This window comes from Amblyomma maculatum, chromosome 8 (genome assembly GCF_055883805.1).
Source record: "Amblyomma maculatum isolate TAMU_Amacu chromosome 8, ASM5588380v1, whole genome shotgun sequence".
Lineage (NCBI taxonomy): Eukaryota > Metazoa > Arthropoda > Arachnida > Ixodida > Ixodidae > Amblyomma > Amblyomma maculatum.
This window is the reverse complement of record NC_139351.1, coordinates 19,172,813-19,192,064: the sequence shown is the minus strand read 5'-3', so window position 1 is coordinate 19,192,064 and position 19,252 is coordinate 19,172,813. Positions and strand designations below refer to the sequence as shown.

The 19,252-nt window shown below is 44.5% G+C and overlaps 1 protein-coding gene across 1 annotated transcript in view; it reads right to left on the bottom strand.

The window, feature by feature from the left end:
* LOC146180658 (chitinase-3-like protein 1) overlaps positions 1-18,921 on the bottom strand; it is a 40,680-nt gene extending 21,759 nt beyond the window's left edge. Inside the window, exons 1-6 of the mRNA XM_084577816.1 lie at positions 18,876-18,921; positions 15,588-15,611; positions 15,240-15,398; positions 9,179-9,396; positions 5,545-5,639; positions 4,139-4,250 (exon numbers count right to left, since the gene is read on the bottom strand). Coding sequence (XP_084433942.1) covers positions 4,139-4,250; positions 5,545-5,639; positions 9,179-9,396; positions 15,240-15,398; positions 15,588-15,611; positions 18,876-18,921 — 654 coding nt within the window. The remainder of the gene's footprint in view (positions 1-4,138; positions 4,251-5,544; positions 5,640-9,178; positions 9,397-15,239; positions 15,399-15,587; positions 15,612-18,875) is intronic.
* Positions 18,922-19,252: the final 331 nt, after the last annotated feature.

Here is a 19,252-nt window from a genome sequence, read left to right as displayed (position 1 = left end):
TGCACAGGGAACAACTTTAAAAACGCTAAAAGGTCTCCGTGTCTGTGCTCATCATAAACCTGTTAACTTCTTTCTGAATTACGGTCCTTCGTTGCTAGCGATACCGCCGCCCTATGACCGAGTGCCTGCAGCCGACACCTTACTCAACACCTGGCTGCCCTGTAATCTTAGCCTGTGCATGCTGCCTTAATTTATAGTTGTGGTTAGCATATTTACCATATGGGATACTCTAACAAATCCGAAGGCCTCCAAAACAGTTTACCCCGCCAACTACAGTCGTTTTTGGATAGTTAATCTCAAAAACTACTACCAGGACATCGCTTCCGTACGCTTAATACGGCACCGCTTTTGTGTGGTCACATCGAAGGGTTGTAAACACCAGAGCTGTGCTCCTTGCTACCCCATGTGTACGGCAGAACTTTGCATAAAATGCCCCTGCCAGTTTCGCCTTTGAAATTGTACGCGCTGCCGGTTTACAGGTGTGCAGTAAGTGCAAACTTATAGTGATTAAATGGCTGCCGCGCTCTTCCTTATTGCTGCAAGCAATGTATCATTGCTTGCAGTTGCTTCCAGTTGCAGTTGCAGTATCATTACAGTTGCTTCTCAGTTACAGCTCTACTGCATTGATATTTTACTTGCATATAAAATTGGTGGTAGCTGCCCCGAGTTTCTGTGCACCACCAGTAGGTGAATGCGTTATCTGAGGCAAGCAACACGCAAGGGAGGCAAGCGCGATGCATCCCCGCTTTTAAGCAGCCGCGACACCATTTCAAGCATAACAGAACTGCCCAGCGAAGAACATAACCGACACGCGGTGCTGCCGCCGGGTGTCAGTATCACGCGCCGCGGTCGAGAGCAGAGGAGAGCAACGAGCGCGCGCAGCCTCTGTTGCACGGTCACGAGCGCTGCTGAATTTCGCCGCTAGGGAAGGAGCGCATGGTGTATAGTCGCGCATTGGCGCAGCCCTGGCCCAACGCTGGCCCTAGCCGACACCACCTAGAGAATAAGATCTGTGCAGGCTTATGTGACGTCATCGTAGTGTGGTCATACTGAAGGTCGGCTTCACCCTATGCAGTTGCGTTTTTTTTTTATTTAACGTTGCACTCTAGCTACCTCTTGAAATTTTTAGTGCTAGCGGTGAAAAGGGTTATATTTGTGTTACCTTTATTATCTAATATTGCCAGTCTTTTAAAGTATATGAGAAGTTCGACACAATCCACCTGGCATTTATTTCAATGGCAGAAATGAAGTTTGGAGGAAATTGTCACCTTCATTCAGAGTTACTTGAATAAACATTAAGACAGGCACAAAATTTATCTGAGAGATATTACTCGGAACGGTGACCTTGACGACACTCGGTTTAGCTTGTCGTGAATACGAGGTCACTTTCACGGAAGTGCTGGTCACAAAGCTGTAACGTAAATATAAGCAAAGCTGCTTTAGCTGGAATCAGCGCTTGCCATCAGTATATTACCGCAGCGAGCAGCTATTACTACGGCCACTACGATCACGTGGCCACTAGCGAAATAAAATTGTTTCCATAAGAAAATCATTTAGGTTGCTAAAAAATTTTGTTCCGCACTCAAAACAGGGCGAATGCTACTCGATTATTAGTAGCTGTGCTGTCTGAATTGCGTGTTGAATATAGGTACGCCTATGCTTTAATGCTAAATCAAATAGTGGGGAATAGCAGCAAGAGTATTAGGAAGCAAACAAGGACGCTTTCTTACCACAGTGTACTTCATCGGTAATAAGTTTTTCCACGGCACAGCCTTTGTAAACGCTGAATTTTGAGCCGCGTCCGACGGCAATTTGTACACTTGCGCTTTGGATCCATTGGCATAGTTATAGTGACAGTTTAGCGCACAACAACACCCAGACATTGTAGATGCCTTGCTCGCAAACGCCTATGCAGCATGGATTAGGAACGCAGCAAACACAGGCGGAAAACACGCACACTCAGTCCGAGTCGTTCCAGATCGCCTTGCTTGCGTACGCTTGCGCTGGGCGCCGCCGATCTATCCCCGGTTCTCACTGTCGTGACGCAGGACTTGCGCTGGCCTTCTCTTAGTCTAGGTGGTGTTGCCCTTGCCAAAGCTAGCGTGCTCGCGCATGGTTTCGGCCAGAGGCTTTCATCAGTGGCATAGGTCTGATAGCTGATTGCGTTCTTTGATTCCGCCATATCTTTTCGTGAAGAAACCCGGAAACCAGGGCTGGGCAAGATACTTCAAAAAAGTATCTTCGATACCGATACTCAATACTCTGAAAAATTGTATTTTCGATGCCTATACAAGATACAGAACTGAAATCGGGTTTCGATACAGATAATCGGTACTGTATCGTAGATACTTCGATGCCTCACTGAAATTTCAACATAATAAAGATCATAATACGATTAGCGACATCAGGAAACTGTACCGTGCTTTCTGAAACCTTTAGAGCACTGCTATAGCGTAGTTTTACTGAAAGGGATTAAACGAATACGCCAGCACGTAGTTAGTGAAGCTCCTCTGTTTGAGTAGCTGTCCTTGCCAGAACTTCACACTGAATTGAAGCCATGGTTGCAATTGAGCGATTGCTTCCACAAGCAACCTAGTGAAATATTTGTTTAAGCTAATGCTGTTCATGCGAACCGACCTATTGCCATTAGTGCGATAAGAAACTTTTGAAGCTCTGCATATTGTTAAAGCTAGAGGGAAAACAAAACGAGAAGAGCCAGGGAAGAGCGCGATGTGGGTGTGCTAAAAGTGACGAAGATGAAAAAAGCCTCTCTTTACATAGGCACGTGAGCACACTGCAGTGTTGTATTAAATGAAGATGCCTTTTATCATCTTGTAAGAGCTGCGCTGACACAAGCATCCTGGAGGTCGTTAGGAAACTCGATGTTCACTACCGTCGCTGGAGAACTACGACTGGTTGCGGATAAAAAATGGGTCCTTTTTAACAGGAAGTGACTAATATGGTATCAATCAATTCGCATATTTGAAAAAGCACATTTTTTTTAACATAGAGATATCTTTACAAGATTTATTTATGGTTGCTTAAATGTTTTTCTAAAAAAAATGTTTGACAACGTATAATTTATTATTCGAACTGTGCTAGAAAATTGCATTCATAGCTTTCATGTCATGCATATAAAAAAATCTTAGACGTAATATTTTTTCCAGAAAAGAAGTCCAGTGGAAGCCTCTTCCCTGAGCAGTTACAAAGAATGGATTTGCTTGCAGTCAAACGCAGTGAACTGGAAGAACGGCGGTTCGCCGACTGCATCGTGGCGGACTGAGGCCTTAGAAGCTTGGGTTCTTGCCGCCAAGCAGAGCTGGCACGCGGAGCCCAGGGGCTTGGGGAAAGGTCGTGCATAAGTTACTGCGTCCGACAGCACACTCGGGACGCTGCTTGACGAGAATCAGTGCCGCAAAGACGAACGGAGGGACCGACGGAAGGGGGGGGGGGGGGGAGTGATGGCAGAGGGTGGGAAGAGCGGGTAAAGCAGTGTGCATGACCCCTACTGCATGTTCGCCTTGTGTTTCCGCTTTGTTCGCATCTTTCTGTGTGTCTGTTAACGGCTTAGCATATTCGTGTGACGCACTCGGTGCTCAAATGTAAAGCACCTCGTGAGCACCCACTCACCATTGCCACCTTCAGTTTTAAAGAAAGGGAATCTGGAAATATGGTTAACATTGAGAGCCGGGGCATATTTAGGGAACTCACGCGGTACTACAAGCCGAGCTGTCTCAGGGCCTGTATTGCCGTCCGAGAGAATGCCGTCAACCAAAACTCTCACAGTGGTTTCAATATTTAAAGTTTTTTTTTAGCATCGAGTATCTTCAAAATACACGATACTTTAAAAATGTATTTTCGATACCGATACTGCGATACTTTCATTTTCAACATACGATACCTAATCAGTTCAGTTCAGTCGTTCAGTCGTGTCCGACTCTTCGTGACCCTATGGACCATGTCACGCCACGCTTTCCGGTCTCTCACTATCTTCCTAAGATCACATAACTTCATCTCATAACGATACCTAATACCGGTACACAAAATGTATCTAAAGACAGATTTAGTGGCAGCAGTTTAAACTGCTGAGCTTAAGGGCACTGATTTATATACTGCAGAAAAGTAGTGATGCACCTACCAGAAACTGTGCGGAGGTGCTATTGTCGTACTCTTTGTACGGGTTGGTGAGCGTGGTGCGCTCATCCGTGTGTCTCACGTAGCTCGTCTTGAAGCTCGCAAAGTCCACCAACCTGCACGCAAGCAATACACGATATTGCTAGCAACATCCTATTTAGGCGTTCTTTGCATGAACCCGCTGGACATCGTAACTTCAAGACCGAAACATTGCTTTTATATTGAAAACAGTAGTTGCCTCAATAGATCGAGCAAAAATGAGCAGAAAATGACAATCGAACAACAATAACGGCAGAAAATAAAGACAAATCAGCGGGAAATCCTAAAAGGAAAGTTTAACAGCGCAACAAAAAGACACTCACAAATAGGCACAAATAGACGCACAGGACAGGCTCTGCCACTCCAACTTCTTTCTCGAAACACCACCGCATACAAACTTTTTCTTGAACAATCAAATGCTTCTGCAGAGTCAGCAACATATGCATAGCAGTTTAGGCCTACCCTACCCAACCAAAATTCAAAAGTCGACTGACTATGTTGCTGACTATGTGGGAGCATTTGGCTGTTCAAGAAGAAGTTTGTATGTGGTGGTGTTTCGAGAAAGAAGTTGGAGTGTCAGCGCCTGTCCTGTGCGTCTATTTGTGCCTATTTGTGAGTGTCTTTTTGTTAAGCTGTTACTCTTTTCTTTTATGCACAATGCACCAACTAGCCCAGCAATCAGTTTTAATTGGAAAATTCTAATTTTTCTGCCCTGGTCTTCCGCACAATAGACAGCTTCTGATTACTTGTCAGAAAATAGGGTTCCCTCTCACTCCTTGCTTGTTCTGTACTTCCAGCCACAGTGTGTCCCGAGCTGTATTGGATGCAGTATAGAAGCGGTGAAGCTCAATTCTTAGTTTATCGCCATACGACGTGACAAGTTGACCAATAGCGCATCAAAAAAAAAAAAAAAAAAAAAAAACGTTAAGTAATGCTTTCTTTTCACATTATCGTATATTTTTTGCGTACTGCATATGAGATACCAAGAAATACAGCATTCATTTTAGTGACGTAAACATTGCCCGCAAGGTGTTTGGGAGTGAGCGTCCGCAGCCTCGTCGCCCTTTCACAGCTTGTTTATATGTTCATAGTATTTCTCAGCCTTCTTCGAAAAATTGATCTTAGGAGTAGTTTTCTTCTGTATCAGTTCAGTGCAGCTTAGATTCATATGTTTCTTTACACAGACTTAGCAGAGGAGCTGCATCCGCTGAAGATAAGTAGAAAAAATGAAGAACCTAAATATAGTTTTTAATTGTGTGCGTCTTTTCTCTGACAGTTGTCCCTGCTTTGACCAATGCTGCAACGGCGATATCAGTAGAGAATAACTAGAGCGGCTTTACCCATGCGAAAGGCATTCGTGTTATTTCGTACTTGAGAATCTTCAGCAGATCGCTCTCCACGGCCTTCTGCGTGCGGTCGATGCCGATGGTGAGCAGATACTGCCGTTTGAACGAGTCACGAAGGGCCTGCAGAACGAAATGCGAAACGAAACCAATAGAAACTAAGCCTCAAACGTTTAGCCCTTCTCGCCAAATGACAGAACGTGCTTTTATTTATGACACTAGCACAGTCTAAATGAAACCGCATGAAAACTGTCAATGCCTCAAATGAGGCAGACTAAATTAATTCACTTTTTGAGGTAGTGTTAAAGTGAGAAATCAGTTCCGTAATGATTTTACATAACAGATAGCATTACACAGAAGAAAGTGGGAATTTCAGATCAGACCGGCGACGTGTTTGTAGCGAATAAATCCAGTAAATCATCTCAGATTATTCAAATAAGCTATATTTCATTATTTGTACTACCATTGATCTAACACCATCCTATCCAACTTGCATCGAGAAACGTTTGCTTCTTTTCGTGCCAAATTATATTATAATGCACCGTATACACTCATGTGTTTCAAATGTAATGATATATTAGGCAGTGGTAGGTACTGTTCCCAAAAAATAACCAAAACAACAGTTCAACCGCTTTCCGCCGGCCTTTAGAAGATTCGAGTCAATCGACTCCTCCTATATAGGCGCCGCTCTCTTGTCGAACACTCGAGATGCCCTTCCATCGTGTGCCCACTGGCGTTTACTGCTGACGACGTGAAAATGGCGACATCGCCGATGGCTTTTTCGATCAATGATGTTGGTGAAGATTTCACTTTGAAAGCTTGTCCTACGATTATAGTACTCAGTAGGGCAATGTTCGAGAGCAGCAGTTGAGGTAATCGAATCATATTGCTACGCGTTACGTCATTACTCGCGCGATCCCGACCAGGTGCGCTACAGACGTCGCTGCTTTCCTCCTCCACGAAGTGATACTACAACACGGTGCCCCTCGTTAACTACTCACAATTCGTGGTCGCTGCTTCCTCTCCAGAGTGGTTGACGAGCTACTTCGTGTGTTCACCGTCCGCCACAAATTTACCACCGCCTATCATCCTCAGACCAACGGCCTCACAGAACGCCTCAATCGTACGCTCACAGATATGTTATCAATGTATGTCTCCGACGACCATCGGGTTTGGGACATTATACTACTTTTTGTAACATTCGCCCACAACTCTTCTCGGCATGATGCCACTGCCTACTCTCCCTTTTATCTGCTTTTTGGACGACACCCATTCCTCCCCTTTGATACATAGCTACCCGCTACTAACGCAGCCACTAGTACTTACGCTCGTGATGCCATCTCCCGCGCTAATGATGCTCGCCGCATTGCTCGAGACAGACTATTGGCCTCCCAAGCCTCCCAGCAATCCTGTTATAACAGTCGCCACCGCGATGTGCACTACGCTCCAGGCTCTCTCGTTCTGCTCTGGCTCCCATCCCGCCAGGTGGGCTTATGCAAAAAACGTCTACCACGCTGCACAGGTCCCTACCGTATCTTGCGCCGAGTCACCGATGTCACATATGAAACCGAACCTCTGAACACGAAGTCGTCTGCACCCCGAGCTTCGGACATTGTGCATGTGACACGACTGAAGCCATATTATTCACGCCCGGCTTCGTTTACTTAGAACACACCGGGACTCTGCTTCTGCTGTCCCATGCTGGCATTCAGAAAGTGAAGAACGAAGTGTCTGGTTGGGTGAACGAAGACGACGTTGAGGGTTGAGTTGAGCCGTTAAGCAGGGCCCATCGATTCCGGAGTTATGTTGCCCACTGATGCGTGATTTCCACTTGTAACGATATATGACAGCGTAGAGAACACACAGTGCGGAATCGCGGATGTGTAGGGCCTCAGCCTCGCCGGAGTGCTTTCTGCGCTAGTGGCGTGTTATTCAATAGATGCCTTTCTTCCCATTTGGCTGCAATGGGCTCCCAGTTATCTACTACTAACCTCACCGTCAGAGCGCGGATGGTGTACACTGTGCAAGTATATAAACATGTAGTGTTTTTTTTTTATTTACGCAGGCAAGCTTGGTCAGACTGTTATCGAAGCAAACACTTCTGTTGGAGAGTTGTGTATGCTAATGGCCGCAGTTAAGACTTAAAGGGACAGAACACTGGAATTTAGGTTTCCAATTCGTTTTGGGGCAATGGAAGGGTTGATTACTAAAACGTTCGATTTCGCATCAGTTTTGGTAGAAACGCTCTAGAAAAGTTTTACCGAGAATTTTTAGATCAGTGCATGCGCCCGTTTTTATGTACTTCGATGCTGCAAACCATGAGCAGCGACCACGATGACGACTGGTGGTCGACCAAAAAGACATACCGAAAACAAATATAAATTTCACTCACACACTGACAGTAATTTGACATTTTTTTGCTTAGAGTACCATCCTTTTAACATTCAAAGCTGTTACGGCACAATAACGCACGCCTCGTCGAAGAAAGTTTTTGTGGGCACTATCATCGTTTCATTCACATAATTCCAAACACTGTGGTGCCATCTAGTGACAAATCCTGAAAACATTCCTATCGCGGTGCGAAAGGAGGGCTGGTTTTTATTGAAGGACGCAGTGTAGAGAGCGCAAAAAATAATAAATAATGACAAGCACTTCTAGAAAAAAAGATAACGGTGTGGACTTACTGAAATCAGCGATATTTTGCTGATATGTAGTCACGGGGGGTACTACACCGAAAGTAATAGGGTTTCTCTGCTAGATAGCGCCTCAGTTGTTTTATGCTATTTTCAATGGCAAATTAAAATGGTAAAGCCTCTTTTCTTTGATATTGTAGTACTTGATCTGTACTAAATGAGGCAAGGTCTTCTCGTCTCCACCATATTCTCATGACATATTTTGGCCAGTGTTCTGTCCCTAATGCTAATGGTCGCTCTTAAGATTTAAGCATAGTGACGCGTAAAAAGAATTGGAATAGATGACTGATGAATAGAGCGGACATAAAGAAATACTAATTTTTTGTTCACCGCTGGCTGTAATCTGCTGAATCATAATCTAGGTCCCGGTTGAGGATTATGACTGGCCTGATCCTGTTGTTCTCGACGCCTTCATGGCCCGCAACGCAATGAATTCCAATCTCTTGCTCCGGTGGATGGTGACATCTGCTTTTTTTTTTTTGCTCACCACTGTATCGTCCGTTGCCAGAACCAAACTATACAAGAAGAGACAGATACTGTACTTCTGTTGTTTTCCGTTTGGAGTCCCCCGCAAGATATTTCAATTAGATCATCTTAGCCGAAACATGTCAGCTCAACATTAGGCAGGTGTTTAGGAAGTGAGAGGAAATCTCGGTGGCAGAACTCTACCGTCTGTCTAACATTTAGTTTTCCTTGCTTTTGTCTCTTATTAGGGAAGAAACGTCGAGAACACTAAACTTTTATAAAATACAGGAATGGCAGACGCTTCACTTACTAATTTGGTAAACGATCGGTCAAAAATTTGTTTGAATAACCAATATTTTCTACCAAAACCCGATAAATATGAGCCAATACTACCTACAGAGCAAGTTGTATCGTTTTAATCGGATGCAGCCTTGCATAACCGAAAATTGCTAAACGGAGACGACAATTGGCGCTCTAAAATAAAGCGCCTTGAGGTTTGCGTACCGTGATGATGTTGGTGATGTTCTGGACGTTCCTGGGCAGCAGATCGAGCCCGGCCAAGTGCAGCCCGTCGACGCCACTGCGTTCGAGCCATACGCGGGCGTCGGAGGCGAGCTTCTGCGCAGGCCAGCCGGTGTGGAGCATCGCCTTCAGCTCCACCGAAAGCAGGAGGCGCACGTCGCCCGCCGTCTCACGCACATGCAGGAACTTCTTGAACGCGCCTGCGCAGGGAGTGCAGCGTAGCCATGGTTACAAATCTCGCCTCTCGACTTTTTGGCAATGAATTTAAAGGTACACACGGAATAACTGAGACAGGAGCCACGACTGGGGCGCACTGCAATCGACTTCAAATGCCCATAATGCCGCATTGGCATTTCTCGCTACTCTATCCCTCTATTCCCTTCTATCGGCGACACGTTATCGCACGGGATATTCCTATTTTACTTCAAAACGAAATGCGTTGGCAATATTTAAAGTAGATTTGTAGCCTGCGACACAGGAAGATGTATTAATTGATTTGTGCACATACCAGCCTGAGAAGTCTTTGCTAGGCTGTGTGAGGCCGCTTGAGACCACTAGTAGGGAAAGCGGAAAGGAAGGAATGAAGTCATTAAGCCACTCTAAATTGGGATCGTTCCAGTCCAAAAGCCCAGGCAAGTGCGTGTTTTCTTAGCCTGACGCAGGGAATGGGTGAAAAAAAAAAAAACTGTACGGAAAATTCTTCGTTCACCGTAACAGTGGTGCGGGCAGGAAGTTAATTGCTTCCTCCTCGCCCGTTATGCGCCGCCAAAGGTGTTCTGTCGCACGCTGTCCCCTTTCACTACCCTCCCGCCTGCGTGGGTTGCTTGCGTTAGCATGGCCAGGAAGAAAGCTGGGGTGGAGTTTTTTCGATATGAGCAAAAAATGCTTGGCTTGGCTGAAGTATACTACTAATTCATAAAGCGGTTTTGAAAGTTAAAATTGAAAAAAAAAAATAGAGCTACATTTTGTGCCTGGAGAATTTAAAGACAGTTTTGCTTGCCCATATCCGACATTTTTTTTTAATACTTTCTGTCTTAACTTCGACATCTTGATAAGCTGGAAGATGTGCAAGCTGTTTGTATGTCACCGCCATAAACTGGGTAGTTGATGGACTTTTTATGATGAAACTCGTGCTTAAAATACATCTTTGAAGTGCACCCTTCTCCTGAATGAAGTTTCATGAGAGGATTGAACGCAAGCTAAGTTGAAATGAAAGTCTTCCATGAAGTTAAATATCTTTCCACGAACATCTAGTTGTGCCCAATCTTGCATACGAATGCAGAGTTTCCACGTATGAAAGAGAACTCAACAAGCGTTAAGGGAAAACCTCAATTCCAAGCAAAGCCAATGTCTCGACAAGGTGACTTCGTTTCTTCCGCGCAGAGCGATTTTTACTGACAGGGTTTTCATATAGTATATAGCTTCAGTTGCATATAAATTTAAAAGAAACTAATTATTTAATCTCCAGTCAGGAATTAAATCTCTAAAGGTTGGAAAATACAAGAAGGGATTTCTAATACTTAAATTTAGAACATTGCTAAAAGGCGTAAAAGCGTCGACTGAAAATTATAGTACCATATATATATTTCCTCTGCACCAAAAAGTCTGGAATAAGATGACATATTGCAAGGGTAGTACAATTCATTGCAATTGTGCGCCTCTTTCCTAAAACATAAGCCTCGTGGTGTTTCTAAAACCCGTTTCCTTCTTACGCTTCTCATTTTGGTTCCCCTGTAAACGATGCAGTGATAGCTTTGTGTGGGTAGTGAGGGACGAAGAGCTATAGGCGGATAGGGAGCGCTCGGTTGGACACACTGCGCTTAGCGCTCACACCATCGGTCACTGTAAACAACCCTTTTACAAACCCTTCAATTCATTTCTTCTCATAATGTCCTGCTTAGATGGTATTGCTTACTCTTATCCGTTATTACCTTTTTTTTTAATGCTCACTGTGAATATCTCGCGTCTGCGAGATTTGTCCGCACGATTCCCCGAGATGTGCTCGCAAGAGGCTACAGCGAAATTCTGCGAGATACCGCGAGATGTGTCAGTGAGACGTCATAATAGGTCTTGATGTCGACATAATTTCCCCTTTCTTGAAGCTACGCCTTCATTCACATATGTCGATGAGAAGAGTTCTGAGATACTGATGCCCCTGACGACGAATCCAAATAAAAATTAAACCAAAAGTGCAATCCTGCTATTTATTATTCGTCCATCCTTGATTTTGCCTAACATTCTTAGCCTCAATTTGCTGGCACTTCACCACTTCCGGGAAGCTGTTTTCAAGTATTCCAACCAATTCCGGAAAGCTCTTGAGAAGTATTCTGTTGCAGCTCTGTTCGTATTAGGTCTCTTTGGAATGCCTTTTTTCTTCCAAGAGACAGCTGCAAGCACCGAACCTGGATCAGATACCGATTCATCATTGACCTCGGATTGTACGTTCCCTTCTCCTGCCTCCTCTTTGATTTTTCAGGTGACGGAAGCACACCGGTTCCAGTTGCATAGAAGTTCATAGCGAAGGAGACGTTCTGTCATTACTTAACCTGCTCATCTACCTCCAAATCCCTCCCTTCCTCGCTTTCTTTATACGAAAAAAGAGCACATAAATCCCGCCAGTGATGACCGCTCTTTCCTGACAAAAACAAGCACCTCTTAAATAAACGGTGGCTTGGCTTGCGAACTGAGGCTGTCTAGTTATATATTCGAGCCATCGTTTTCCTCTCATATTTAGAGTCTTCAGATACAAGGTAGTAAGTGTTTTTGCATTTCAGAAAAGACGAGCTGGGAAACTGTCGACCACGTATTGTTTTTTTTTTTTAGCCAGACTGGTGAACTTCAAAACTCTCGCGGGATTCCTGTGTAAATATCAGTCGAATATTCCGGAGACTTTGGAAGGATTCGGCGAGGCAGACTGCGCGCGTTGTGTATAACTATACGGGTAGTTGCCAGCTTTCCATGTTTGAGAACAGGTACAGTTATAGATTTTCACAAGCCTGCGATATTTTTTCAGTCATCTGTATTTTAATCAAAACTGTAAGAAGAGCTGTTTATCATGTTTAGAATGATGCGCTACCAGCCAGTAATAGATCTCATAAGCGCCACGCGTACTCTACTGCGGACAATACTCTATTGAGAAAAACTTCTTGCTGGCTGACTTTGTGAATAAAGCGACCGGCCGTTAGGTGCAGCTCCCAATGACGTTGTCTTTTTCAGAATAATGTTTTGTTCTATATGTTGAAGTGATTAGTTTGAGTAAATGGTAGCTATCAGAGGGATTTTATAAAACATCTCGTATCAAATCGCTGTCGCTCGAGGGTGAATTGAAATCAGTCATTTTCAGTGAGCTCGGTGAGATATAGATAGGTTACCAGTGTTAAGCAAACCAAGATTTTCACTTAATATAAAATTCTGGATTTCTTGGTCTCGACTGTCTCTTTTCTCACTTGCGCAGAATTAGAAGTGGCATTAAAATCTCCCACTGTAAAGAACTGCTCCAGCAGCCAGATTAGAAGACCTAAATAATGCGTTGTAACTATAATGCGCAGTATCCAACAAACTTTATTGTTCTGGATATACAATATATGGCGGCTGCCAGCTCTCCTAATTTAGATTTGAATTTATGTTATAAATTTCGGATACAGTTTGAACTATGATCACACCCCCTTGGTGAGCGTGCTCGCTGCTCTCGGTCACGGCGAAAGATTTGATTTTCTTACGATCTTCGTTAGGTTGTGACGGTGTTCGTCTTCGACAAACATATAGCAACAAGTGGGTGCATTGCTAATATGTCTTTCTTCAGCATTACTTAGTTTACTGGGGAGTCCCCAACAATTCCATTGTCTTTCTGTTTTCCAAACAGGGAAGGTGCGAGAATATGTAGAGTGGCTGCCCTCAGAGTTTATACAAAGGGGAGGTTAGACATCAGTTATCTCGGGAGAAGTACATTTGGATCAAGTTATTCGGCTTCAAAAGCACAGTGCGCCATAACCACACTTCTGACAGTTGAAACAGTGTAGTGGGTCCACGGGTAAGGGGTATGCGGTCGGAAGCTCATTCTTGTGTACCCTAAATCCACAGGGGTAGGGAGCATGCTCGATGCGAAGATAAGAACCAGGCGCATAGTTTCTATATCTTTGCTGTCCCTGCATATCTTAATTAGGTAAACATTGGCCGAGTTTTGTTATTTTAGCCCGTTAAGAAGGTCTTTGGTTAAGTACTTTAGGCCTTTATCAGAAATGACATCAAGAACAGTGTTTAGTAATCTGAGGGGGCTAATGATAACGACAATGACTTGGAATGCCCCGATTGCAGATAGTTATTTTCTTTTTTGTATTCGCTGCGGCGAAGCAATATAAAAAGAGGTCGCTATTACTAGCTTGCTTCTTCACTATTTACCATTGCCGAATAGTAACATCTACCACCTAAGATCTTTGAGCCAATGAACGGCTGAGACTTGTCCCGAGTTTTTCGGGATCTTGACCAGTAATCACGCGGACGATTGGAAACGTGTTTTTATCTTTCAAAAGGAACGGCGCAGGGAATTAGTAGTGCACCCATATCAAGGAAGGACGACTTGTTGAAAGTTCAGAGCAGGCCATAATAAAGATATGTTCTTGGGCCAGGGTGGCAGACAACCACCACTAGGCCCAACATGGGGAGAAACATGAACTTGCAAGAAAGTCCTGCTGGCTTCAGCCATCTCCGACTGTAACCGAAATGGCGTAAAGCAGGGTGGTTATCCATAGGTCACCCCTCGCTCAAGGAAAAACGTGAAGAATTAAGAAAGGAAGAGGAGATAAGCCAGAAGAGAGGAAAGTGAAGGGCGTAGGGGAGGGCAGGAAAATGTGACTGTACTGAGACGCGCGGTATTGAGGCAATAACGCAGTTACCAAATTTTTGTTCAAACGTCAAAAACTCTCTATTCGCTCCGTGTATTGCGACATAATTCCAAGGTTATTTACCTTGGAATCCTGGTTACCTTTAGCTTTGCTGACTGAGCCCGTAAATATAGTATATGAGCGGACCTAATTTTCAGTCCGAACAACTGTTGAAGCAGACAGAGTGATGCGTAGTGAACGACCATACCACATAACTGAGTGAACGGGAAGGCACTTGACTGAAGGCTGCATTAAATTTAACGTTGCTTTACACACGTATACGATTTCCTCTGCTAATGACAAAGGCACAGTTGGATCTCTCATCACGAAGATTGTCTTCGCAGCGTGGGCAGTGAGAAAAGTATGTCATTCAAGGTCAAAAGTTCTGAACCCAATCATTTTTCTTGTCAGCAGTAAAATGGAGCCTTCAAGCCATTATTAAAGGTCAAATGGCACTTAAAATGCTAGGCAATGATTTATTATCACAGCAAGAAACAGTCGCATAGCATTTCATGGCCCCATAGTCTTTACTGACGCCAAGATGGCTTCGCTTTGTTGCTGAAATAGAAAACCCGTTGGCTTCTGTACTTTGGACCAAGAATTAACGTACTTTACTCAGTGCCCTGTATGCCACATCGTAGAAGGGATTTCCGTTTCGTCTGAAGAGTGTACTAGTGTTGTGACCTCACATTGATGTTGCCAAACGCGGCCGTCAATTGTTCAGTAAGATGGAGAATCTTTTCTGCGCTTTCGTCCTAGAAAACCTAACTCGTACATTCATTTTCAGCACTTCAAGGGTTTGATCGAAACTGCAGCTGTATAATTTTGCTTCTGATGTTCGTTCTGCACCTCAAGATAAGCTCTTAGCCTTGAGCAAAAAAAGGCCACAATGTCCCCGTAGGCTCTGTTGACATATATAATGCCGCACAAATAATGGTTGTCATATAGAGAGCTACCTGATGAAGTTATAGCTGCGACCTTAACTGACCTCGGAACACACATGGTCCAGGTACTGATTAGGAGTAGGTGTTCTTATTGAAACCAAGAATTAGATGATGCTTCATATATAACTACAACTTTTTCGCCCCTATACAGGAAGACGTTGCAGTGTTTCAGAGCAAATGCAGGCCGAAGGTAATGTTGCATGGAATGATCGCGGGCACCTGGGTCGTAGTTGTAGAGCACGTCATTGCCGCGTGGCGAGTGCGGCACCGGCCGGCTGGGAACGCTGGCGTAGATGAAGTGAGAGCACACGCCATACGGGTAGATACCCGCCCGGTACCGCGGAGAGAACCGGCACAGCAGGTTGGCGTTGGACGACGCTGCTGGAACGTTATCGCGCCGATATTGAAAGGATACGGGATGAATTTTAAAACAACTCTGAGGCAACATTTGCAGGGTGTACACTCAATAAATATACGTTGTACTCCCTAGTCAAACGAGTAATCATTGGTATCAAACCTATTTTTAAATTATACCCAATTGTGAGGCACCATTAGGTGTACACTTGCCTGAGTACTTGCTCGGTGCGTTCTCTGTACACGAGAAAAAGAAGAAAGCGATAGTTTTATTCGCACTTTAATGCAACATGCGCTTACAGGTAGTAACAGACTATATCTGTGAGCATTCCCGAAATGCGGCAACATCACTGACAGTTCAGCGAGCTCTTCAGTTCAGTTCAGGCGTTCAGTCGTGTCCGACTCTTCGTGACCCTATGGACCATGTCACGCCACGCTTTCCGGTCTCTCACTATCTTCTTAACATCACATAGCTTCATCTGCAATGCCTCGAGAATGCCATCTAACCATCGCGTTCGCTGCCTACCCCTTCTCCGGCGACCCTCAACCTTTCCCAACATCAAATCTTTCTCCAGCGACTCCTCTCTTCTCATCAGATGACCAAAGTAGCTGAGCTTTACCTTTAGAATTTGACCCTCCAATGAGCAGTCAGGGTTTATGGTCGACAGTATCGACTGATTTGATTTTCTGGCAGTCCAAGGAACTCTTAAGAGTCTTCGCCAGCACCACAATTCAAACGCGTCAATTCTTCGGCGGTCAGCCTTTTTCACAGTCCAACTCTCGCATCCGTACATCACAACTGGAAAGACCATAGCACGGGTTATACGAATCTTGGTTGGCAGACTAATGTCTCTGCTCTTTACTAGGCGGTCAAGGCTAACCATTGCTCTCTTTCCCAGAAGCAGGCGTCTCCTAATTTCATGGCTGCAGTCTCCTTCCGAGGTAATCTTGGCGCCCAAGAACAGAAAATCTGTCACAGCTTCCACTTCTTGTCCATTGATGCTCCAGGACTTGATAGGGCAAGACGCCATGATCTTCGTCTTTTTAATGTTCAGTTTAAGCCCAAACTTCTCACTCTCTTCTTGTACGCGCATCAGAAGTCTCTTCAGTTCCACTTCACTTTCTGCCATTAAAGTGGTATCATCCGCATATCTAAGGTTGTTGATACGTTTTCCAGCAATCTTCACTCCAGCTGAAGACTCGTCCAGACCGGCCTTCCTCATGATGCACTCTGCATATAGGTTAAATAGGCAGGGCGACAGTATGCAGCCTTGCCTCACCCCTTTCTCAATCGGAAACCAATCAGTAAGACCATGCCCAGTTCTGACTGTGTCCTCTTGCCCTTCATAAAGGTTCCTGAGGAGACAGATGAGGTGACTTGGAACTCCCATCTCTTGGAGAGCTTGCCACAATCTGCTGTGATCTACGCAGTCAAACGCTTTCGCATAATCAATAAAGCAGAAGTAAATGGGTTTCTGGAACTCTCTTGCTTTTTCCATGATCCAGCGAAGTTTGGCAATTTGGTCTCTAGTTCCTCTGCCCTTGCGAAACCCAGCTTGCACGTCCGGAAGCTCCCGATCCACATACTGCTGCAGCCTACCTTGCAGGATTTTTAACATCACCTTGCTAGCATGCGAAATAAGCGCGATCGTGCGGTAGTTGGAACAATCTTTGGCACTGCCTTTCTTTGGAATGGGGATGTAAACTGACCTCCTCCAATCCTGTGGCCACTGCAGGGTTGTCCAAATCTTTTGACATGTATGCAGTGTGTGAACAGCGTCGTGGTTGAGGCTTTGAAGCAACTCAGCTGGAATACCATCAATTCCGCTAGCTTTGTTCTTAGCAAGGCTGGCTAAGGCCCATTCAACTTCACTCTTCAGGATGCCCGGCTCGAGATCAGTAATCACAACCGTCCTATGTTGGGTTTGCACATCCGGGTCCTTCTTGTACACTTCTTCTGTGTATTCCTGCCACCTCTTCTTTATCTCTGAGGCTTCAGTGAGGTCCTTGCCTCGTTTGTCCTTTATCACGCCCAGCTTAGCACAGAAGCTTCCTTTGATATTTTTGATTGTCTTATACAGAGCTCTTGTGTTCCTTAATTGGCTGTTGTCCTCAACTGCTTGACACTGTATGTTCAGGAAGGCATTCTTATCTCTCCTTGCTATTTTCTGAAAATCCGCATTGAAAACCTTGTATCTTTCTCTTTCCCCCATACCTTTTGCCATCCTCCTTTCCTCAGCTATTTGCAAAGCCTCATCAGATAACCAGTTTGCTTTTTTGCATTTCTTTTGCTTTGGAACTACCTTAGTAGCAACTTCTTGTATTATGTCACGAACATCAGTCCACATCTCTTCGGGCTCTTTGTCTTCTAGATCTAATTCTTGAAATCGATTCCTCACTTCCACAGCATATTCTAATGGAATCTGATCCAGATCATACCTGACAGGCCTTCTAGTTTTCTGCGTTTTCCTCAATCGAAGCTTAATTTTGGCAACAAGAAGCTGATGATCGGTGCCACAATCGGCCCCAGGCCTTGTTTTTACTGCTTGTATAGCGCTTCTCCATCTCTGCCGGCAAATAATATAATCGACCTGATTCCTGTACAGACTGTCCGGTGAAATCCATGTGTACAGGCGCCTCTTGTGCTGTTGAAAATGAGTATTCGCTATGGTCAGGTTGTTTTCTTGACAGAACTCTACTAGCCTCTGCCCAGCTTCATTTGGCTCACCAAGACCGAACTTGCCTGTAATTCCGGATATTTCTTCACTCCCGACCTTAGCATTCCAGTCTCCTATGAGAAAAACGACGTCTGATGATGGGGTGCGGTCTAAAAGGCATTGTAGGTCCGCATAAAATCTCTCAACGTCAGCTTCTTCAGCAGCAGCGGTCGGTGCATAGACTTGGATAACTGTTATGTTGAAAGGGTGACCTTGGATCCGAAGTGAAATCATTCGGTCGTTTTTGGGGTTTTCATGTTTCATTAAGCGCATGTTTCATTAAAGTGCGAATAAAACTATCGCTTTCTTCTTTTTCTCGTGTACAGAGAACGCACCGAGCAAGTACTCAGGCAAGTGTACACCTAATGGTGCCTCACAATTGGGTATAATTTAAAAATAGGTTTGATACCAATGATTACTCGTTTGACTAGGGAGTACAATGTATATTTATTGAGTGTACACCCTGCAAATGTTGCCTCAGAGTTGTTTTAAACTCTCTAGGGAGGGTACAAATGCAACTCTGTAGAAGCCGACGTGCAATAATGAGCAATCACGTGACTGCAACGCCCTCGCTCAAGCCAATTTGGTGTCCATTCGTACGACTAAAGGACGCAGTGTTAGTTATCTCGCGCTGAAAACGGAGTGAAAAATCCTAAAATCTTGACTACTCGTCTGATTTGATGCTCGACCTGTGTATTCTGTATAAGAGTGACCTTATATCAAAGCTCTCTGTTCCCCGTGCAGCCAGCGCTCTCTTGAGACGTCTGTTTTGACGTTTACTTACGTTTGTCGCTGGCACTGTCCTCGAAGGCCTTCCTTATCGCCGCCATGCTCTCTTCCTGGGCGTCTGCAAGGTTAAGGAGGAAAAAAATAGAAAACCAGTCCCGAGCCGATTTAATTTTAATTAATTTCAGACAAGGCGGCCACACTAGCGAACTCACTTTTGGATCAAGAGCGGACTGGGAAGCTCAGACCGTTAGGGAAAAATTAACACAGTTACTATTATTTTTTATTTATTTATTTACCCTCAAGACCTTTTCGCGTTAGGTGTCTTGTGCATGAGATGAACAAACCGAATCAACAACAAATCACTTCTGGGACAGAAAATAAATTCCTGGAATGAAATGCTTTTAAAAATGAGGGAAAAAAACTGCGTACTTG